The sequence below is a fragment of the Rhipicephalus microplus genome, unplaced genomic scaffold, assembly GCF_043290135.1.
Source record: "Rhipicephalus microplus isolate Deutch F79 unplaced genomic scaffold, USDA_Rmic scaffold_65, whole genome shotgun sequence".
Lineage (NCBI taxonomy): Eukaryota > Metazoa > Arthropoda > Arachnida > Ixodida > Ixodidae > Rhipicephalus > Rhipicephalus microplus.
The window spans coordinates 637,446-658,200 of record NW_027464638.1 but is presented as its reverse complement, the minus strand read 5'-3'; the positions used below and the strand labels follow the sequence as shown (position 1 = coordinate 658,200).

The window sequence follows — 20,755 nt, the reverse complement described above, 5'->3', positions numbered from 1 at the left end:
CACGCACGACACTGGGCATTTGAGGTGATCATTGCGATCACGCACCCTACACCAGTCGGTGCAGGGAAGCCGGTGCTGTGAAGCGCATGTGCAGTCTTTAGACGGTTCCGAACTGTCTTCATCGTGCATATTTCTGCTTTATAGGCATCATCGCAGTGAGGTTCACAACCGCACCAAATAAGCGTACGGGGCTTTCGTGTGGTATTTCATAAAACACTGTGAATGTCTATCTTAAAACTGTTGAAATCGCGAAGTGTGCACGTGTCTATAGCTGGGAATTCCAGTTCTATGAGGCGCTTCACGTGGGCTGACGAGAGGAATGCGAGGAAGCTGATGGCTGTTTTCTCCGACATGACTGTAAACTCTCGCAGGCGATTCAACGGACCGATGCCGAATGAGATGCCTATTTTTTGTTTTTACGTCTAGAACTTGGCACCGCAACGGAGGAGCAGAATAACCATTAATAAAATAACGCCAATGCGGTCCAGATAACACTTTTTTGTCAAAAAAAAAAAATAGCAGCTTTGCACTAGCAGTAGCAAGCCCGAAGGAAGTGCAAAGCTGAGCGGCCTTCTTTGCTTCAATATATTTTCACTTTCCTTTTCTATTTCTTCATTTTCTTCAATGTTTTTATTCCTGTTTCCTTCTATTTCTTTCTTCTCTTTCCCACTCTTTCTATCCTTTCGTCCCATTCTCTCTCTCTCTCTCTCTGACGATAGTTTTTTACATGATCCACGGAGTTCCTCTTTTTCTCGTTTACCTACTTCTGTGGCTGACACCCACTGTGAGGGACTGGCCAAGAATTGAGTGGTCATATAAAAATTCTCGTGAAAAATTTGATTTCATTTTTACTCGGTAGTGGCGCTTCCCTATTCTTTTGAGACATTCAAGACCAAGGTTTTTTTTTTTTTTTGGTTTGTCGGATAGGAACAGCTTCGTAAACAGTCTCTCTGTCAAAAAAAAAAAAAAGACTCCTCATAGTATAAGCTATCAGGGGCGCCGTACATTCATATATGGTATAGTGAGGCTTTCCAGTAGATTACTAGACAGGTTTCAAACTTGGTACGCTAAGCTTTCCGTTAGCGTTTGACACCGATGCTCATTCGTTCACATATGCTCTTGCGTACCTACGTTGAGTGGCCTGAACAACGTACGTACGCAACGAACGCTACCATTGCGTACCCTGTTCTAAAATGGTCTTTTAACTAGTATTGAATACCTATTTTAACAAAATTCAGTACAATACTGCACACATTTTAAATTGTAACCCTTGAATTATTACGGCGTGGTCCCTTTGAAGGCGCCAACAGTTTCAAGATATTAATTCTTCAAGTTCGTGGTCAAATGCGCAGGCGTTCCACTTACCTGTGTGCTGCAGCGCAGAAAATCACATTTTGTCACAAATGTAATTAGAAAAGCAGTGCATCTGTGCCCCTGTTTCGATGTTGCATATTTCTAAGTCCATGTTATCTTCAGATATCATTCCAAGTATATGCGCCTTGTGAGATCACCGGCTACATTTCGTATGTGCCGATTGTGCCTTAAAGTACCAAGTGATTACAAAATTAGCGAAGCTTAGGTAACTGACCACTAGTTTGTGTCATCTTGACATGTGTGGACATCTATCGCACCTTACATCTTACATATGAATAAACTTGTTTTTTAAATTCTGGCCATGGCGGCTGTATTTTGACAGAGACGAAACGCCTGAGGCATGTGTGCTTAGGTGCACGGTAAAGAATACAGATGGCCGGAATTTCCGGAGCCCTCCACTACGGCGTCTCTTATAATCATATCGTGGCTTTGGGACGTAAAAACCCAACAATTATATATACGGAAAAACTTGTTTTTTTTTCACTCGGGCCCCGTAGCTTCAAGAAGTTGTGAAAGTGTTTCCCGAAACGCTCGATGGTGAAACAACCGGAAATATTATCCTATATGGTGCCATGTTGTTATACGACACCGTATAAAAGAAATAATAAATATATAAAAAGGTAAGAATATCGGATTAAAGTGACTGACAGGTTGTTGAAGTTCTCTGAAAACATTGTAAAATGCTACACATAGACAATCGAGGGAGTAACATAGGGTCGTCAATAAACAAACCAACATTAGTTCATTTCAACCCATACCCACACGCACTATGCGTGAACGACCATGACCTTCATAGAGCTTAGTAAAGAAGCAAACAAGAGAAGTAGACAAAATAATGGACAGTTTAGACCTCGCTCAAGACAATAGCAAGAGAACAAAACAAAGAACGATGTTTCTGTGGGCTGAACCATTAGAACGCGAATGTTCCGGGGGTGCAATGACCGGTGCGTCGCTATGAAGGCGAAAGAAACAACAAAAGACAGTCACTTCGGAGGCACGCTACGTTGCAAATGGGCTATTCCTCATCGCCTCCAGCGAGCGCACAAACTGCGTTCACTTAGTGCCCTCCCAAGCGACTAGATTCCACCCCTTCATGCACGCATGATCACGTAGGCAGCCTTCCGCCGAAATACTACGAAACCAGGTGGTGGGAGAGAGAAAGTATGGACCAGCGAATGATGATGGGAGAGGGTAGCGGAGAGCATCGTCGTTACGGCTGAAGTAAATAACTTGGCCGGCCCGACATGCTCAACTGGAAGGGTTTCGCTGTTGGTTGGCGCGAATGCCTCCGGCGAACCAAGGTCCTCTCGGGGAAGCGCCCCACGCAGACCAGTTTAAAAAACAAAAGAAACAAGAGAAACGTTGTGAGTGACGTCATAGAGAGCGCGCAATTTCGAGAGTATTCATTTATTGCTTGAACGTTGCTCGTTCGCATTAGACTTCTAAACGAGTAGCGAATTCTCGGAGACCTCCTCTACCACCAACGGAAACGAGAGAACGAAAGACGGGGAGAAGCGAAAGAAAGAAAAAAAGCGGGTTGGCAGGAGAGCGAGAGAGGAACGGTCCTATATTATCCGATGTTTCTGCTCAACCTGCTTTAAAGTGAAAGAAATATCGCGAACACGGTGGAGTAGTGTCCGTCCCAGTGCACGCCATGAATACGCACGAAACGGCGGGAGTATTATTATTGTTATGCGCCGTACTGTACTCTTTCACCGGAACTGCCAGCGCGGTGGCTGGTGTAGAGACAACATCGACGACGACGACGACGACGACGACGACCACAGCATCGCCCACAGAGAAGCTCAAGGCTGATTTCACCGAAGTGACCAACGTGCTGGCTTCCAAGTTTCTTCCTAGCGTGTCGGACCTGATTGGAAGCCCCGACCTGAGCATTCCCTGTTCGTCGAGTGTTGTGAAGCTTCTGCTCGGATTAAAGAACAAGGATGCCTGGGCCATGAAAAGTAAGAAATGAAAAAAAAAAGCAAGTCAAACTACGGCATACCCCTCTTCTCTGGGCCAAATAACCTGTAGCGTATTGGGATATATTTTCTGAATGATCAGATGTGGTACCGTTGCGATTGGTTTTCATCTTGGATGGAACATGTTTCCATCTTGGGTGGAAAAAGTAGACTGCAGAAGAGGCTGAATTAGAGTCTGCTTTGTTTTTTTTTTTTTTTGCTACAGGTTGTTCATATCCCCCGGTGGCTTGCCACAGTGTGGTTATCACGTTAACAATTGCCCCTTACCACTTAAAAAATAGGGGGGGGGGGGGTGTCATAGTTACCAATATTCGGTTACTGCTTGTTACGTATGGTACTGTATATATTCTATTGTTTTACTAACGGCAGCATTAGTAACTGTTACAACCTATCAGCAGTGGTGACCGCTACTAATGGTGCTGATGTACAGGCTCAAAACCCTGTAACCGTTAAGAACGTATTTGAATGAACATTACTAAAAAGAAAGTCAGTTTCTGTCAGCCTATGGGCCACATTTATACAGCTTGATTTTAACAGCACGAGGAGAAAAATAAAACAAGGAAAGAAAAACAAAAAAACGAGCTGAATTCACTTTTTTTATACATAAGTTAATAAGTAATAGTGGTATAAAAACTAATGTTGTGGTCTTAAAATTTTTAAAATTACTATATAGGTGGTAACAAAGTGGTACAAATTTGTTCATTTAAAATGAGTAACAAAAAGTTACAGTCTAATCAGTGTTCTATAGATACTAGCAATATTCAGCACACTGAACCATGTGCAAGAGGAGATAGTACAGATCGCAAAGTTATTTAGACTACAGCTGTGAAGTAAGATTATATACTGGTCATTGTGAGCGTTGGAAGCTTTCTTTCATGCGGCACTAAATATAGGACGCAAACAGCCCGCTGAGTGTAATTTCAATGAAGTTGCAGATTTGTGCCGTGTGTTACATCAAGTGTTCTCCATACGTACAAACTGCGTTGAATTCAATTTATTGGCGGACGTTGTCAACAGTATATTATATATCGCTAAGATTCTCGCTCACAGACTTAAGAGGCTACAATTTGCAATTACACCCCAATTTGCACGTGTGAATCTCGCTATAGAAATATTTGTGTAGCTTCTACTACTACAGCCATAGAATATTCCAACAGTTCAAATGAATTATTGATTGAATGAAGGAATAAATGTTTATTCATATATTGGTTCATTCATTCATTTTAACAGTAACAACCATGCAGAGATTTGATAGTAGAAGGTACACAAAAATATATTTAACATAGGTGCTGGAACTGCAGAAATATTTTTGAGTCATGTGAAAAAATACACACGATTACCCATAAAAACATGTCCACTTAGTGTGATGTTTTGTTTAAGGGTGTTTGTCACAAAATTAATTAAACTGAATATAGTGGAGGCATTACCGTTGTGGTTCGTGTTATGTCGTGCCGTTCATTTTTATAGAAGAGCGTCGTCATTGAAGTGGTAATGGAAAACAAACGAGTCCATAGATTCTCTCAAGTCAGGCAGATGAAGGGCTGTAGCATCGCAACTTCGAAAACCACGCCTATAATGAATGCACCTCACGAAGCCGAACCCCATACGCAATAAGCGCAAGCGTAAGAAAAAAAAAAATGCGACGAGATAAGCGTACTCGTAAGGCTATAGACGTTCGTAAGGTAACGGCTGGGCTAGACTGCGCTCGCGCTCGATAGTTTAGCCCGGCAGTGGCGAGGTCAGGAAGCTTACAATGCCCGTGTTATAAAAACGAGTGCTGTATAGTCGTCCACACGTGCGTGGGCAGTGGCAGCACTTGTGCTAATTTAGAATATGCGAAAAAAAAACAGTAAGCGTCAAAGTTCATTCACAAAGTGCCATTTGCGGCTGTTGACGTAATGAGAGAATTCTATGATATGGAATCAGCTTGCCCTAGAACTTAATGACACCGATAGGCGACAGCAGGGCTGGCCGGTGCAACGGAAAGGTGAAGCGGTGGAACGCGATGTCTGAGGCATGCCTGAGAGGTCACGACTGCTGTTGGCAGCTGCTTTCTTGTTGCCGACGGCCTCTGAAAGGCTGGCTGTACGCATTTGGACTAAGGTATGAACTATACTATCGAACAGAACTTTATTGCTTTCTAAGCTGGTGTTTAATTCCCGTCCAGGCTTTCGATGCACTAATGTGTTTGTGTGTTGATACTGCGTAGTGTAATAGCGCTGTTAATAACCACCACAATAAGCACAACTGGTCAGTTTTCCACATTTCGTAGCTCATGCTGATGGTTTGTAGATTATATTTTTTGTGGAAATCGCCCTGTTAATTGCGACGTGAAGTCTTCACATCGTGAAGCTGTGTAAGGACGCCATGATTTGCGCGGCCTATCAGGTATGGACCACTTAAATTGGTGTAACACCACTATTCACCAATGAAAAAAAAAAGAAGGCCATAGCGGACGAGAGAACGGGAAAGGCAACGGCGGTGGCGAGAAGAGACCAAAGCGATGGAAGGCTAACAACGACGTGCACGTCGTCATTAGCCTTCCTATGATGAGTGGTGCTAACGCTCGGCTGCAGCGCAAGTTTCTTTCTCTGGAGTTTGTACATCCGTCTTGTGTCTGTGACTGTCTCTAGTTTGACTCTAGTCTCTCTGCGCTGAGAATCAACGTAGAAACAACCTGATATTACCTCGGTAAAGCTTGTTTCAACGACCTAGAAACAAGCTAGAAATTATTCTAATCATCTTGCTAAAGCTTAGAAAAAAATCTAGAAACAATGAGGGTAGTCGTGAGAGTCGTCCAGTGTGCTTCTGTTAAGTCTTGTACCGGTTCAACAACTTTTTTTTTCATTGGAGATTAGAAAATGACAAGACATTTAATTGAACACATCAAGTTATTAAAAATGAACTCTGATGGATCATTTAATATTATGGGGCGTCGCATCCGCCCCCATATAGGTGAACGAAAATTGTGGAGTTCACTCATGAAATATATTTTGTGCTTAGGGCTCACTCGAACTCCGGCTGATCAAAATGTCACTCACCGAGACTCACTCAGACTCAGACTCTGGTTTTTATTAGAGCCTGAAGAGTCCGAGTGAACCGATGCATGAGTGAGCTCGCTTACCTACGTTCGCCTCAGGCAGTTATTGCACGTATCTGTGGCTTGGAGTATTAACGCCCACATTTATGTTGCAAGAAACTCAGGAGCACGTAATACCAGACGAAGGCTTTCGCGAATCCAGTAATAGCGGGTTGGGAAATGATTTGCGGTGCGGCAATCATTGTGAAACAGCAAAGAAATGAGCGCTCTGCAGCCAGTCGCCATTGCCGCTTTCAATACCACTATATTCTAGTTACTCTGCATATGCCCATATCTGCAGGCCTGGGGAGCGCTAGCATGAAACGGCTGTGCCTCTTTCTTTCCTGGTCGTTTAGTCCAAGTTGATATCTCCTCCTGGTTGTCCCATGATGCTGCACAATTCTTATAAATTTATCACCACAACAGTAGCACTCTACGAACATTTCGGCTACGAAATTGCAAACGAAGGGTGTAGCTTCGTAAGTTAGCCACCAGGGGCTCAATAGGTGAATGTTTTAATACGTTTAATTTATCACTGTTATGCTTCGACCTAAGCTTTACACGTAACACGATGGCCATTATTGCGCTGCCTCTCATAATAATATCTGTGGTTTTGCGTGTGAAACTCACGATATGATTACGAGGTGAGTCGTACAGTGAAGGGCTCCAACACTTTAGACCATCTGGTGTTTTTTAACGCTCTTAACATCCCATTTCCATTGAAACGCGACAGCCGGAATCTAAGCCACGACTTTCGTGTCTGCGCTACCTCTCAAAGAGCGCGCTGCTAATCGGCAGTTAAGAAAACTGGAAACATTTGATGATGAATTATGCTGTTTAACGGCGCAAGGGCAAAACATGAAATGCGAAAGAATAAACAAATAAATGAAATGAACGGCCCTTCACTGCTACTCGCCCGTTAAGAGCACGAAATCATGACTTGTTTTTTTTGTATGCGTGTATGGGCAAGTCGACATTGTTAATTGCTTAAGCGTCCTGCCTATTAAGACAAGCCAGTGAAGAGAAGGCCGGAAGCCGCGATGCCCCGCCTGGCAGTGAGACATGGCTCTGCGCGTGGTGACGCCATTCACGGTATACTTTCCAAACAGGGCAAAAAAAAAAAAACTGTCCTATTTTGTTACATATACAGTAGAGGGAGTAGCTGTTTTCTTTAATCAGAAAATGCTTTTCTCTGCCTGATATTACCGCACTCGCGCCTAAGTGATTTCCTTACTTCCAAATGGCTGACTTGTTGTGCTATATCTTTAGATGAATGTCAACAGACATTCTAATGATGGCCGCAAAGTGCCCATAAACACAGAACATTAGCTCTTTAACGATGTCTTTGAGGATAGTAGTTGAGACACATGCAATTACGCATCCCATTTAAAGGTCAACAAAACAGACTGGTAATGCGCGGTTTGTGGTTGGGCGAAAAGAAACGGCGCACGACACAAAATCACACTGCGCTACGTCGTCGTATATTCTAACATATTGCGTCGTTTTTTCGCGCTAATCCAGTAGTGATTTGAAGGAGGTACGCTTTTGCCCAAATTCATTAATAAGCAATTACACGCACTGCAGTCCAGGTCGTTTGCGAAGGGACTGAAATTTGGAAAGATGCTAACGAACGAAAACAAAACAAAAATACGTTGCCACCAAGAAACGTGCATTGCAAATGAACTTAAGACAGCAAAAGCATTATCCCGCATTTATGTATCCATGCACTTCCAATTTTCGCGAAATATCTTGACGTGTGCTACTTTGTGAGAGAGGATGGTCAGATCGAACGGTTTATTTGGGTGAATCTGTGCCCGGTAAACGGAAAGTCGGGTTACAGTAGCACATTTGCACTGATAGCAGCAAACGCAGCGTCGGCCGTCGGTCAACTGACAAGCGGTGAAACGTGTCGGCATTTATACACTTGTCGTCGAATGTTCTAGCGTTATCGCTAGGTGGCGACGTGGATTCCAGAATAATCTGAAATGCTCACGAAGTGGGCCTAATCCTAACAAAAAAATCTACTGCAGTCCTGAAGCTCCTCGAACGCTGCATGCGTGCGGTTTGCACTGAGAATCGCGTATACAGCGTAACGGGGTGATAAGAGCACTTGAGGAAGGAACGTGGCGATATTACTTGTTACCGTTGCATTGCTTTCATGTTCAGTGTTATTTCAACATAAACAGCAAAAATGGAGATTGAAAAGTATGTGGCGAAACCGAGGAATAATTAATAATGTACGGATTGAAAGCTAGTGAGAACAAACTGCTAATTTTGAAAAAAAAAAAGGTACTGCAAATGCAAAATGGGAGGTAGGTGACAACAGCATACAACTTTTTTGCCTGAATGACCCGCCTGTATTATATATATATAACTCAACGGTGATGACTGATGGAATGGCTCCGATACGACACAAAAGGAAATCATATACATAGATTCATAAATAAATAAATATATAAACAATAAATATTAAATTCGTTAACCTTGTCATGGGTACGAAATTTTCTTTCTAACCACCAGCAGCAGTTCACCGTTGTTAATAATTACTTCTGTCCTCCTTCCGTTGTCACATCAGGGTTACCGCAAGGTAGCGTCCTTGGTCCTTTACTATTCTTAATTTACATTAATGACCTGCCAAATAATATATCATCTAGTATACGTATATTTGCTGACGACTGCATTGTTTATCGCTCTATAAAAAGTGTGGATGATCACCAATTCCTCCACAGTGACCTGGATAGCATTAACAACTGGTGTAAAAAATGGCTAATGACTCTTAACATTTCAAAATGAAAAATTATCTCATTTACCCGTAAACCAGCTTGTTCGCTCTTTCCTTACAACATCAGTAACAACAGATTGGCTAGAACCACAGGGTATAAGTATCTAGGCGTTCACCTCACACAAAATCTTTCCTGGGTCGACCATACCATTTCTGCTAATGCTTTAAGATCATTGGGGTATCTTCGTAGCAACCTAAAATCCGCTACTCCTCACGTACGTAAACAGGCTTACCAAACATTTGTCCGGCCCCAGTTAGAGTACGCATCATCTATTTGTTCACCTCACCAAAAATATTTAATACAGAAGTTGGAAGCTGTTCAGAACAGGGCTTGTCGTTTTATCACGCGGAATTATAACAACTTGTCCAGTGTAACCCAGCTAATGCTCGAACTTTCACTCCATCCATTAGCAACTCGTCGTGACATGGCACTTTTGTCTCTTTTCTATAAACATGCCTACGTCACTCAATCACCGCTAGCGCATTTACAACTTTCCTCTCACTTATCACACAGGTTGCACAAAGGCCTCAGCTACACCCGCCTCTATGGCACCATTTATGCTGTTAACTACTCGTCACTCCCGCGTGCCATACGACTGTGGAACGATCTTCTAAACGGCATTGCCCTCCAGCGTAATCACAATTAATTTCGCGAGCATCTTCTCAACCATTTCACTAATAATGCTTAGCTGGTCTACTTACTCCCTGGATTCATGTATCCCCCCTTATTTATTATCATCATCACAGTGAAGCTGTTGTTTAAAGTTTTGTTCATTAATCCAAGCCAGCACAATAAACTGCGTAGTCTGTTTCACTACGCTTCATTTTGATCTGTCCAACACGCTATCGCATTTCTTTTACATCTTTTAAACTTACCTATTCATGCGGAATACATACGACTTCTTTCGTACTTGGGCATATTTTTTGCCGTTGTTGACGTACTAAATTGTTCTTACTGACTGTTAACCAAATTATTATTACTTTGTATTGACCCCCCTTACACAATGCCTCTGCGAGGCCTGTAGGTACTTGTAAATAAATAAATAAAAATCTACCAATACGGATCATCATAGTTAAAGACCGGAACTTTAAGCAAAATGCCTATTTTATCCTGGAGTCCGTTTCAAGCCTCTTTTGCATATAAACACAAACTACGGGATGGGAAACATTTTAATCAAATATTTATTGTGCCTATCAGAGCCTATTTTAAGGTTCATGTCTATATGAGCTTCTCAGTGCCTAAAAAAGCCTTTTCACGTTCATCGAGAAACGTTTTGCATAAATGAGCTCTTCATATAAAGGAAAACATGAAGCACTTATGCTGGCCATATTAACGACAACACGTGCATAACGCGCTAGTTTTTTTTGTTGATGCTTTTGGCTACTGGTAAGGTGCGATTGTGGTTCGACGTAGGGTCGACGCGCGCATACACTGTGTTATATCGGCGAGAATAGATCATAAATTCACGCACTACCACAGCCAACGTATATATAAACTCGGCCAATGCGTTCCGACGCATGTGACGTTTGCGAACGTTTCGATAGCATCGCACTTTAAACACGCTTTTACGTGGGCGGGTCTTGTACCCCAGCGAGGAAAAGTGAGGCTAGCACCTACAGCGCTAGCAGGTGCTATAGGTGAAAAAGATTTCTGTCGCTTGGTTCGAGAGTAGTGCAGCATGGTTGCGTGAGCGTGGCTGTAGCGAAGTGAGGAGAGGCTAACGCTAGTGTATACACTGCTCCTTGTAGATCCCCGTCACTAGGTTCAAGAGTAGTGCAGCTCGCAGTTGCGTTTGGGAGGCTACAGTACAGTGAATCTACAACGTACGCTAATCAGCCGAAACTAAGCTAGCCTAGCGCTGCCAACTACAGCCTATACATAAGCTTTGTTGGCATTTATGTTTTTCATAACGGCTGCTGTCGGAAGTCTGCCGAGCAGTGTGGAATAAACAGAAGCCGTAAAATGACCTTCTAAGGCAACGGACCGCTGAATCACAGCACTCGTTCGTCGATCGAGAAACGGTCTATGTGAGAAATCGGAAAGGTCAACAATAGCTTCCAAAATTGGTTACGCAACTGCCAGTTTATTTAAATAACCCCTGAATCTGCGCGAAAGCATGCATTTTGTGGTGATTCCTCGGGTACACAGATTGACTTTGTTATTTTTATATCTACATCTGTGAACTCGCTTGCACAGAACTCGTGTGCACATATTACACAGAATGCAGCCATATGTGAAAGCTTCACTGACACAAGCCACTTTCAAGTTTATCGATTATACTGTACAGAAATCTAATATTTTTTAAACCTGTCGAGTAACATCATGCAATAAAGGTATGCACTAAGTAATGGAAGTATGCATCAAGAACAGCATAGCTATCGCGTTCAACGCTTAAAGAGGAAGCTTAAGGATACCCATTTTTTTTTCGGACGTGCATAAAAGATTTGCCTCGTCTCCAATGGACCCATCGCTGACAGGGTTGCCTCAAAGCTTCAATCTGCCTTAGAAAAAATCCCAGATTGTGTGTGCTAAAGCAAGTGTGTGATAAAGCAAGAACGTTGAGCATTCTTTTTCGAATAAAAGAAACACTGACTGAAACCAAGCACAATTCAAGGCCGAAAACCCTGAGATGATGCTTGTTTGTCACTGTTTTCATAGCCTTTTCCACAATGTCAAATTACTTCAGCTTTCACTTACATCTGTTCAAATGAATTGTGCTTCTTGCTATTCCTTTTCATCGAAAATAAAATTTAGCATTCCTAAAGCACAGAGTTTGCCTGCTGTGTTTGTTAGAAGCTGAATATTTGTCCTGAGCACGCTAATGAAGTAATTATGAATTGCGCCTATATAGGCCTAAACGATAGTTTTTAACGCCCATTTGTGCCTAAATGGCAGTTTTTAGGGCTTGGTATAGACCCCTAAAGCATTCTATTTTCCTGTCTAAAGTTCCGGTTTCTAATCATAATAATTACACGTAAGTACTTGGTTGACCACCACCACAATTGTACCTGTGTAATGGCAGATCAGTCCAGCAAGCCGATATCATTTTCAACTCGTGGCATGCGTACCAGCACGTGCACGGACGTTTAGCGTTTTGAAGCTCACCATTTCGTCCGCACCCACTCCCGTTTCGTGCATCGTGATCAATCATCGATTCTGAAATGTAATTGTGGCTGGGAAGGCCAGTTACAGTTGTAAGCTACAGATGCACATCTCTGGCGTAGCCAGTTCTGGGGGTTTAAGAAAATTCAACTATGCCCCCCCCCCCCCCACCCAAACACATCATCATCATCATAAGCCTGACTACGTCCACTGCAGGACAAAGGCCTCTCCCATGTTCCGCCAGTTAACCCGGTCCTGTGCTTGCTGCTGCCAATTTATACCCACAAACTTCTTAATCTCATCTGCCCACCTAACCTTTTGTCTCCCCCTAACCCGCTTGCCTTCTCTGGGAATCCAGTTAGTTACCCTTAACGACCAGCGGTTATCCTGTCCACGTGCTAAATGCCCGGCCCATGTCCATTTCTTCTTCTTGATTTCAGCTATGATATCCTTAACCCCCATTTGTTCCCTAATCCACTCTGCTCTCTTCTTGTCTCTTAAGGTTACACCTACCATTTTTCTTTCCATCGCTCGCTGCGTCGTCCTAAATTTAAGCTGAACCCTCTTTGTAAGTTTCCAGGTTTCTGCTCCGTATCTAAGTACCGGCAAGATACAGCTGTTATATACCTTACTCTTGAGGGATAGTGGCAATCTACCTGTCATAATTTGGGAGTGCTTGCCAAATGTGCACCACCCCATTCTTATTCTTCTAGTTACTTCAATCTCGTGGTTCGGCTTCGCGGTTATTACCTGCCCTAAGTAGACATAGTCTTTTACAACTTCAAACACATACACAAACATATAGAAAGTTGATAAAGTTGATAGAACCGCCCCCCCCCCTCTCTCTCATGAAACAAATGTTTTGGCTACGCCCTTGAAGTGGACTACCTCTCCCGTTCGTCGATTCGAAAATTAGTGAAAGAGTTCTTATATTAAGGCCACGCGTGCAACTGCGTAAGTGTGCGAAAGGGAAAATCTTGCGTGCCGCGTCACGTCAACGGAGGGTTCGGGACATACCGAATTGGATGGCGTAATGGCACAAAAACACGCCTTTATGTGTGCATTTGTTGTAAGCAAATAGGTCAGTGGACAAACGTTGGAGGAACAGGTTGCCCGCTTGCAGTAGCAGGGCGTTACACTTTCTCCAAGTGAACAGCAACAGCGAAAAAAAAAAAAAAACGTGATGTCACAGCAACTGCAGGACGCAAACGTGCGTGTACCAGAAAATCCAGAGAAGAAATGCACATGGAACTTCGAAATAATACCTTGTGTGTCCACGTAATTAAAAATATTGCGGTTCGACTTCCCAAAACTACAATATGATTATGAGGGACGCCGAAGTTGAGTGCTTCCAAAATATAAACCACCAGCGTCCGTGTAATTAATGTCGAAATATTAAGCAAACGCGCAAAGGCGAACACATCAGCACAGATACAGTACTAAGCCGGAGAAGTGCGAGCTGATGATTAAGTTGAGACGAAGGGATATCATGAAATACGTATTGTACGTATGAATGCTCTCCGGCAGCTTGACGCGGCGAGCTTACTAAACAGCGAAGCGGAAATTCCCTCATCCTAGTGAGTGTTGTGGGCCTTCCAGAAGCCTGTTTTTTGACCTCAACTTCGGAATTAATTCGGTTGCGTCATTGTTTGGCTATGTTGGTACCGACACGGGATTGCCCCTATACCGATTCACCCCATATACTCGAACTGAGCCCACGGGCGGATGCGCGACGTCATGACAAATGGCGCAACCACCTGAAAGGATGCGCACGAAGGGAGAGAGGAGCGGACGTCATAACAGCCCTCCTTACATTCTACAAAAGACTTACGGACACGACCGAATGACGCAAAAAAAAAGTTGCTTCACTGTAGTTTTCTTAGAGCGCCTAAGCGCGTAGTCCTCACCAGTGGTGGCTGGCGTGACGGAATGGTCCCTAAGAGAGCAATTAAAGAAAAGAAAAAAGCCGTTGTAGTTTTTTTTTTTTTTTTTTTGCGTGGGGACTCTGGAAGCCGTTGTAGTTGTTTTTCAGGTATTATGCTCAAAAGGAAGGATGGAATTCTCGTTGTCATGAGGAGATATTCTCGGAGTAATATTAAGTGTGTTAAAGCTTTCTGTCCCAAACTACAATAGGATCACGAGGGGCGTTGTAGAGGAGGGCTCCAGTACTTCTGATCCCTTTGGGTTTGTTAAATCGCACCTAAATTTAAGCACAGGGGCCTCAATCATTCTCGCCAACATTGAGAATGCCGCAGCTACCGCCAAGCTCCGATACCGTGAGCTTAAGGTTAGCAATCGAACACCATAATTACTACACCATCATTGCAGTTGCTGTTTTTCAGGTAGACTTCGGCAAACCTTGTAGCCACTCTAATTAGATCGGGATTCAGTGTCCGGGACTGAGACCACAAACGCGAATCAGTTGTCCGACATTGCCAAAGTCTGAGTGCGCCTTCGTGCGCTTATTGAAAGTGGTACCAGTTGAAAGTGGTACCTTTGCTGAGGTACGCAGCAATGTTTTTTTGCAGAGTGCAGTTTTCTACCTGTACCATCGTTACTGCTGTTAGGAAGAAACTATACGATAGCTATTCAGTTCTTGACAAGCAAGGGTTTAGCAGTAGCGTGAGCTTTCATTGTTCATTCGCCCACTTTAACGCTTTCACTTCAGCCGTTCCCCCTAAAAGATACGAACGACGTAGTGAATTAAAGCCCTGGGTTAAGGCTAAAAGGGAAATAAAAGCAAATTATCACGGTGAGTGTCTTTATCCAGTAGTGAAAGATAATACTCCTTAGTGATATTTCTATTGCACCCTTACAAATAGCATAGGCCTCATACATCATCTATCCCGTAAAGTGAAAGAGAAAGAAAGAAAATGTTCCAGTGCGCTGGTACATATACTTTCCTATCAACGTGCCTTCAGTGACAATAGTGATAATTGATTGATATGTGCAGTTTAACGTCCCCAAACCACCATGTGATTGTGAGAGACGCCATAGTGAAGTGCTCCGGAAATTTTGACCACCTGGGGTTCTTTAACGTGCACCTAAATCCAAGCACACGGGCCTCAAGCATTTTAGCCTCTACCGAAAATGCAGGTGCCACGGCCGGGATTTGATCCCGCGACCTGCGGGTCAGCAGCCGAGTGCTTTCGCCACACTGGACCACCATGGTGGGTGAGCTAGCTGATTGGCCAACTAACTTGGGCTGAATTTCCGTTTGCGAGCATATAGTCCCGGGATATTCTTGCAGGCATTGGCGTACGTAAAGACTTTAAGGGCATAATCAATATGAATTTATAATTACAGAAGTTTCGACTTCTCTGGCGTGACGCGTTCTCAGTGTTTATCTGAAAAGCGAAAAACGAGAGCAATAGGGAGAAAAATAGAGGGAGAGAGCTAAAACAGGAATAGGAAGGGAGAGATTGTTCGCACGACCTAAAAAAGTGATGACACTGTTCAGGTAATTCATGCACACTTATTAAAATACACCAATTCACCATTATATTCTCTGCTGTCCTGGTGACCATTTACGAGAGGAAACCTTCACGCTGCTCAAGTCTGATCGCTCCTCACCTCAGCTCTACAAGCTCTAATTGGACGCACACAATGAATACTTTTAACAATGCTTGATATGGCAGCTTTGCTTGAGCCACAATGTACATGGGGTGCATTGCAGTATTTAGGCGCTGTTCGATTGCATTCCAAGTTGCACAACAGCGTTGCGCGTATTTAGTGTCGTGCTTCTGTTTCTGCGCTTTCGCTTGGTTTAGGCTAGATCACTTGATCGCGTGTGTCAAAGGCACTCTAGTCTCGGCACGCCTGTGATACCTTTCGCGCGTCCAGACTACATTGTATTCGGCTGGGGCAATACAATGTAGACTGGGATGCTGCGAACGTTCACTTCTCATGTAACTTCATTTCACATGGACTAAAGCCCTGCGAGTCCTGCGCATTAACAAAATATCAGTTGCTGATGAGTGTTTTGTAAGCACCGGCTTACTCAGAGAAGATAAGTGAGAAGATCCCTGTGCTCGGAGGTCAGAAGGAGATCACATTCCTAAGGCGGAACAACACAATTCGAGCTGGCGACTTTACGGTAAACATAAACTTCTCCTTAAGCACTTAGCGTAATACTATTGTGATGATGAGTCTCGAGATATTTTGTTTCACACGTGAGTGCTTCCACTTTACAGTGCTCTTGTCCAGTGGGCTTCTCCCCAGCAACATCTTTGAGGGTGGCCTAGTGAACCTCGGTTCGTACCAGCAGTGCCTCCGCACTAGGTTGGTCGACAGAGACGGCCAGGCTACCATGAAGGGGCAGTATTGTTCGCTGCACTTCAAAGTGCCCCGTGACCTGATGAGCACGCTCGTCGACAGCTTTCACAAGATTGGGGAGTTCTTGGTAAGTGGCTGCCGTCGATAAGTCTTTGCTCGCACAAATGATATTGGGGTGAAGCAATGCAGGAACCGTATATTGATAGGAATGGGGGCCACACGAAGAGGTGTATCTTGCAAAGTATACCTCCTCGTTTATTAAGGCGATGACATCTTCTCAAGAACCTATAAGTAATCCGTGGAGAGACGCTGTCATGCTATGACGTCACACAGCAGAGGGTTTGTGCACCTCAAGTAAGCGCCGAAATTCGAGCGATCTTCTAATTGGTTTTCTATTTTCTTTAAAAGTACGGATTCAGAATTACTTCATTTATATTTCGCAAACGCAACTTGGAAGTGCATTGCTGAAATCAATATTTATGTTTACTCTTGAATACCTTGACGTTTACGTCAAGCGTAGTTCACGAATGAGCCTCACGCGAGTGACGGGCATTTAACCGCGTTGCAACTACACCATGGCCTCCGATGTACTTGTGCGCCCCGCGGTTCAGTGGCACACTCTTCGGCGCAGGCAATCAGCAAACTCGTTTTAATCAGGCCTATAGTGTACACGGAAAATCGCTCACTTGCGCGACATTAGCATTTTAGCCATCTAGACTACCAATGAAGCCACTCTTTCCGTGAAACGACGCTTGGCAAGGAAGAAAAGACGTGCTGGTGTTGTCTTAAGATGAATTTATATTCCCAATTCCTCTACCATAAAAGATTTTTTTTATTTATAAGAGTTGGAAATAAATAGGTTAATTAATTAACTAACAGAACATGTGTAACGACGCCTCCTGCATGTTCTTGCACCATGACGTCTTGGCGAATGCTTAAATTCTTGTCGGGTGAAGATGGGCTACGCACTGCGTCCTAAAATATCCAAAGATTGAAAGTTAGCAAGTTTTGAGAAACCACCACTATAGTACAATAAAAAAGACACACAGAAGTTAATTCAATGGTGGCACATTTCCCTGCCACTAATGAGGTTTTTCATCAGAGAAAAAAAAAGCAAAGACTAAAATGGGCCTTTCGAAATTGTTTTTCCTTCTGACGTTTATCCGTTTGCCTTGATAGTAATGCAAATAGAGTTTTCATATGATTCTTTAATCAGCTTAAATTAATTCAGTCTTGAGCACAGTCTTGCAAACGAGTCACGATAGAGTGACAACAATGCTTCTTGTTTTGCAGGGCCGTACAAACCCGCTCACGAGGACCACGCACAACAAATTTGCCAGCATAGACTACCGAATCGGTATCTGCACTCCGTCGACATGCACCACCAAGGACCTCCAAGTGTTGGCCACCAAAAGTACGTTCACAACGAGTGTCCAATCTCGCACTATGCATGCTAGGACTCACAGCAGCCTGGGGTGACACAGCAAAACAAAGGCCATGATTTTCATTTCAACGTGCTACTTGAATGACCTCTCGTAATAAAAACATAAATACTAGGTGGAAAAAGAACACCACCAAAGCGTTTATCTTTATAGAACCAACAGCTTTGATTTTGAAAGCAGATTTAATATAAAATAGCTCATCTGCTAGAAACATTTAAAAGAAAATATTTTTCGTTACGAGCTTGAGTGTGTATGTAGTAGTAGCAGTAGTAGTAATAAAATTTTGTTTCAGCTACAAACTAAAAGCGGAGTATTTTGACCGCTTTCGTGACCAGTCTACGCTGTTCTTCTTCACCTTCGGTGCCGATCCAGTCGAACCAGGTGGTGATGCAAAAAGAAGGAGGAGGGTAAAAGCTGTATTTCTGAGCAGTTGGACAACAAAAAAGGAAGTGTGACAGGTCGGCATACATACTATGCTGGATGTACGTGCTTATGATTTAGGTACACACGCGAAATTAATGAAAATGATCAATTGTTCAAAACGAGACGTTTCAAATGCAGACCTCGACCTAAATGTCCGCGGTATGAGGAAAACCTGTGTTATGGCGGAATACCTGGTCATTATATTCTTAGGATTCGTGGTCTACGACGGATGCCATTGAGTCGTAAAAATAGAGCGCGTACGTTTCAGCTGCTTTGAGCGGGTGCTTGTTGCTATCCATTGTATATGTGGCTTACAGCAGCGACTTTTTTCCTCACCAATGGGGTCTGTAGTGTTCTGGTAGTACTTTATGCAGAATGAAGTCGTTATTGACTCTTTCTTTTTGACTCCTAGTGCTCGGTCAATATGGGATAAACTCCACCGTCAGAAGCTGCCGCACGAACTCTACCAAGACCATGACGCTTCTTCAAGCAGTGTCCATGTAAGCATAGTGTTTTCCGACGATTTATTTATCTAGTTATTTCTTCCAAAGGAAAAATACATCCACTTACACAAAGTAAGCAAAAAATCCGGGTTGTTCCAGTCTTACGGAAATGAAACAATGACCAAGAAGTTCAGAGAGTTTCTGCAAGAAGTAGCTGCCCTCAACTTTTCCCATCGTAGCAAACTTTTCATGAAAGTGGGAGATGTTCCGGCAACTATCAGATTAATCAGCTTCGACTCAAGAGGGATGGATGGTGTTTCCGAGTTCTTCGTCTTCGTTAAAGGCAGCCACTGCACCATCGCTGCAGCAAAGTTGAAGCTTACTGATTTGCCGTTATCGAGAAACGTAACCCCAGCGCATTTTAACGCTCACATTGGATGTCTGTGAATGATGAAAGAATGAAACTACGGTTCTGCAAAGAATCGTTGCATAGTCGGCAGACTTCTTACTATATCGATGGTCATGATGTTTTTTTCCTTCCAATTACAGGGCAGTGTTGGGAATTCTCGTGCTCATGGTCGTTGTGGCAACACTTGCAGACTGGATAATGGAAGCACGTGGAGGCTGCAACGTCAAGCGCAAGGGTAAAAAAGAACATTACTATATGTTGGTGCGTCAGATGATAGCGCTGTTAGCACTGAATTACTCGCATTTTTGTACGAGTGTGGCCAGTGGTGCTGCTTGTAATTTTTTCTTACGATGAATCGGTACGAACTCGCTCAGCTTTCGCTACTTCTGTGCGTGCGCTTTTTTTTTCTCCTATCGCCAAATTCGCGTGACATCCCCCCATTCAGAGTCCATCGCTATAATAACGACAGCGCAGAGAAAGTGTGCAGGGACGGCAAAGACTGTGTATAAATGCCATGTTGCTTCTACGCCTTTCTTCATCTACGTTTTCAGTGCGCTGTTGCACATGAGCCATGCTTCAGCTGCGTGTGCAATCGCAGCGCTTAGGTAACTTCGTTTAGGCCACACATTTGACAAGCACAATGGTGTAGGTGTGCGTGCTGGAAAAGTTGAGAAATACTACTGCGGTGCCGGGTTCGTCCACGTTGTTGTCGTCCAGTCTTGGGCCCTTGCGCCATGTCTTATTTGTTTGTTTTTTGTTTTGTTTTGTACAGCGAAGCTGTTTAAGCTTCTAGTTGCGCAGAGTAGCGCGAACAGAAAAACTATCATCATGAATGGGCACGTGCTCTTCCTCCCCCTTCTTCATCTTCCACTTCAGTCTCACAACATGCGCGCCGATTTGTCAAGGGTGGAATGCAATAACTGTGATGGGCTAGCTATAGTCACGTTACCAGCTAGTCACGTTACTAAAATCGCAAATGTCACGCGAAATGTTCCCGCCAAAACCAGGTAACACGCGCATTGCGTGTGAAACCGACAGAAACCAAAAAAAAAAAACAGGTGAGTATAGTCATGGTGTGTGCTACTAATAAAAACATAGAAGGTTATCTATGTTTAATACTAGCTCCTTGCAATCTTGCGCCACTAGTGCAATCTACGCGTATCTTGTTGTTATACGTATACGTCCACGCAAACGCGACGCTGGTCATTACGCTAATGTTCCTTACCATGTGCCAAAACGCCAACGGCGTCATATTATTTACCCGGGAAGAACAGTGCACCAGAATCACGCAGTGAGCTCACAGCTCCGTATATATATATTGCGTAACCTTTGAGCTGTCGAAATCGCTGCATTTAATAGGAGCTGTATGCGGATCACCTATTCGTAGCGTATGTGCCTGGCACGTTCGTAGTAAACCTATTTTATATTCGAGAACCATGAATT

At 43.5% G+C, this 20,755-nt stretch overlaps 1 protein-coding gene across 2 annotated transcripts in view; it reads left to right on the top strand.

The window, feature by feature from the left end:
- Positions 1 to 2,946: 2,946 nt before the first annotated feature.
- LOC119162144 (nose resistant to fluoxetine protein 6-like) overlaps positions 2,947 to 20,755 on the top strand; it is a 35,319-nt gene continuing 17,510 nt past the window's right edge. Inside the window, exons 1-5 of one of the 2 annotated variants that reach the window (XM_037414614.2) lie at positions 2,947 to 3,338; positions 16,514 to 16,722; positions 17,889 to 18,009; positions 18,873 to 18,960; positions 19,453 to 19,547. In XM_037414614.2, the coding sequence (XP_037270511.2) occupies positions 3,029 to 3,338; positions 16,514 to 16,722; positions 17,889 to 18,009; positions 18,873 to 18,960; positions 19,453 to 19,547 (823 nt within the window). In that variant the 5' untranslated portion in view covers positions 2,947 to 3,028. Of the gene's footprint in view, positions 3,339 to 5,376; positions 5,460 to 16,513; positions 16,723 to 17,888; positions 18,010 to 18,872; positions 18,961 to 19,452; positions 19,548 to 20,755 lie in introns of those variants that run through there. The other variant, XM_075885053.1, reaches the window with a different exon arrangement.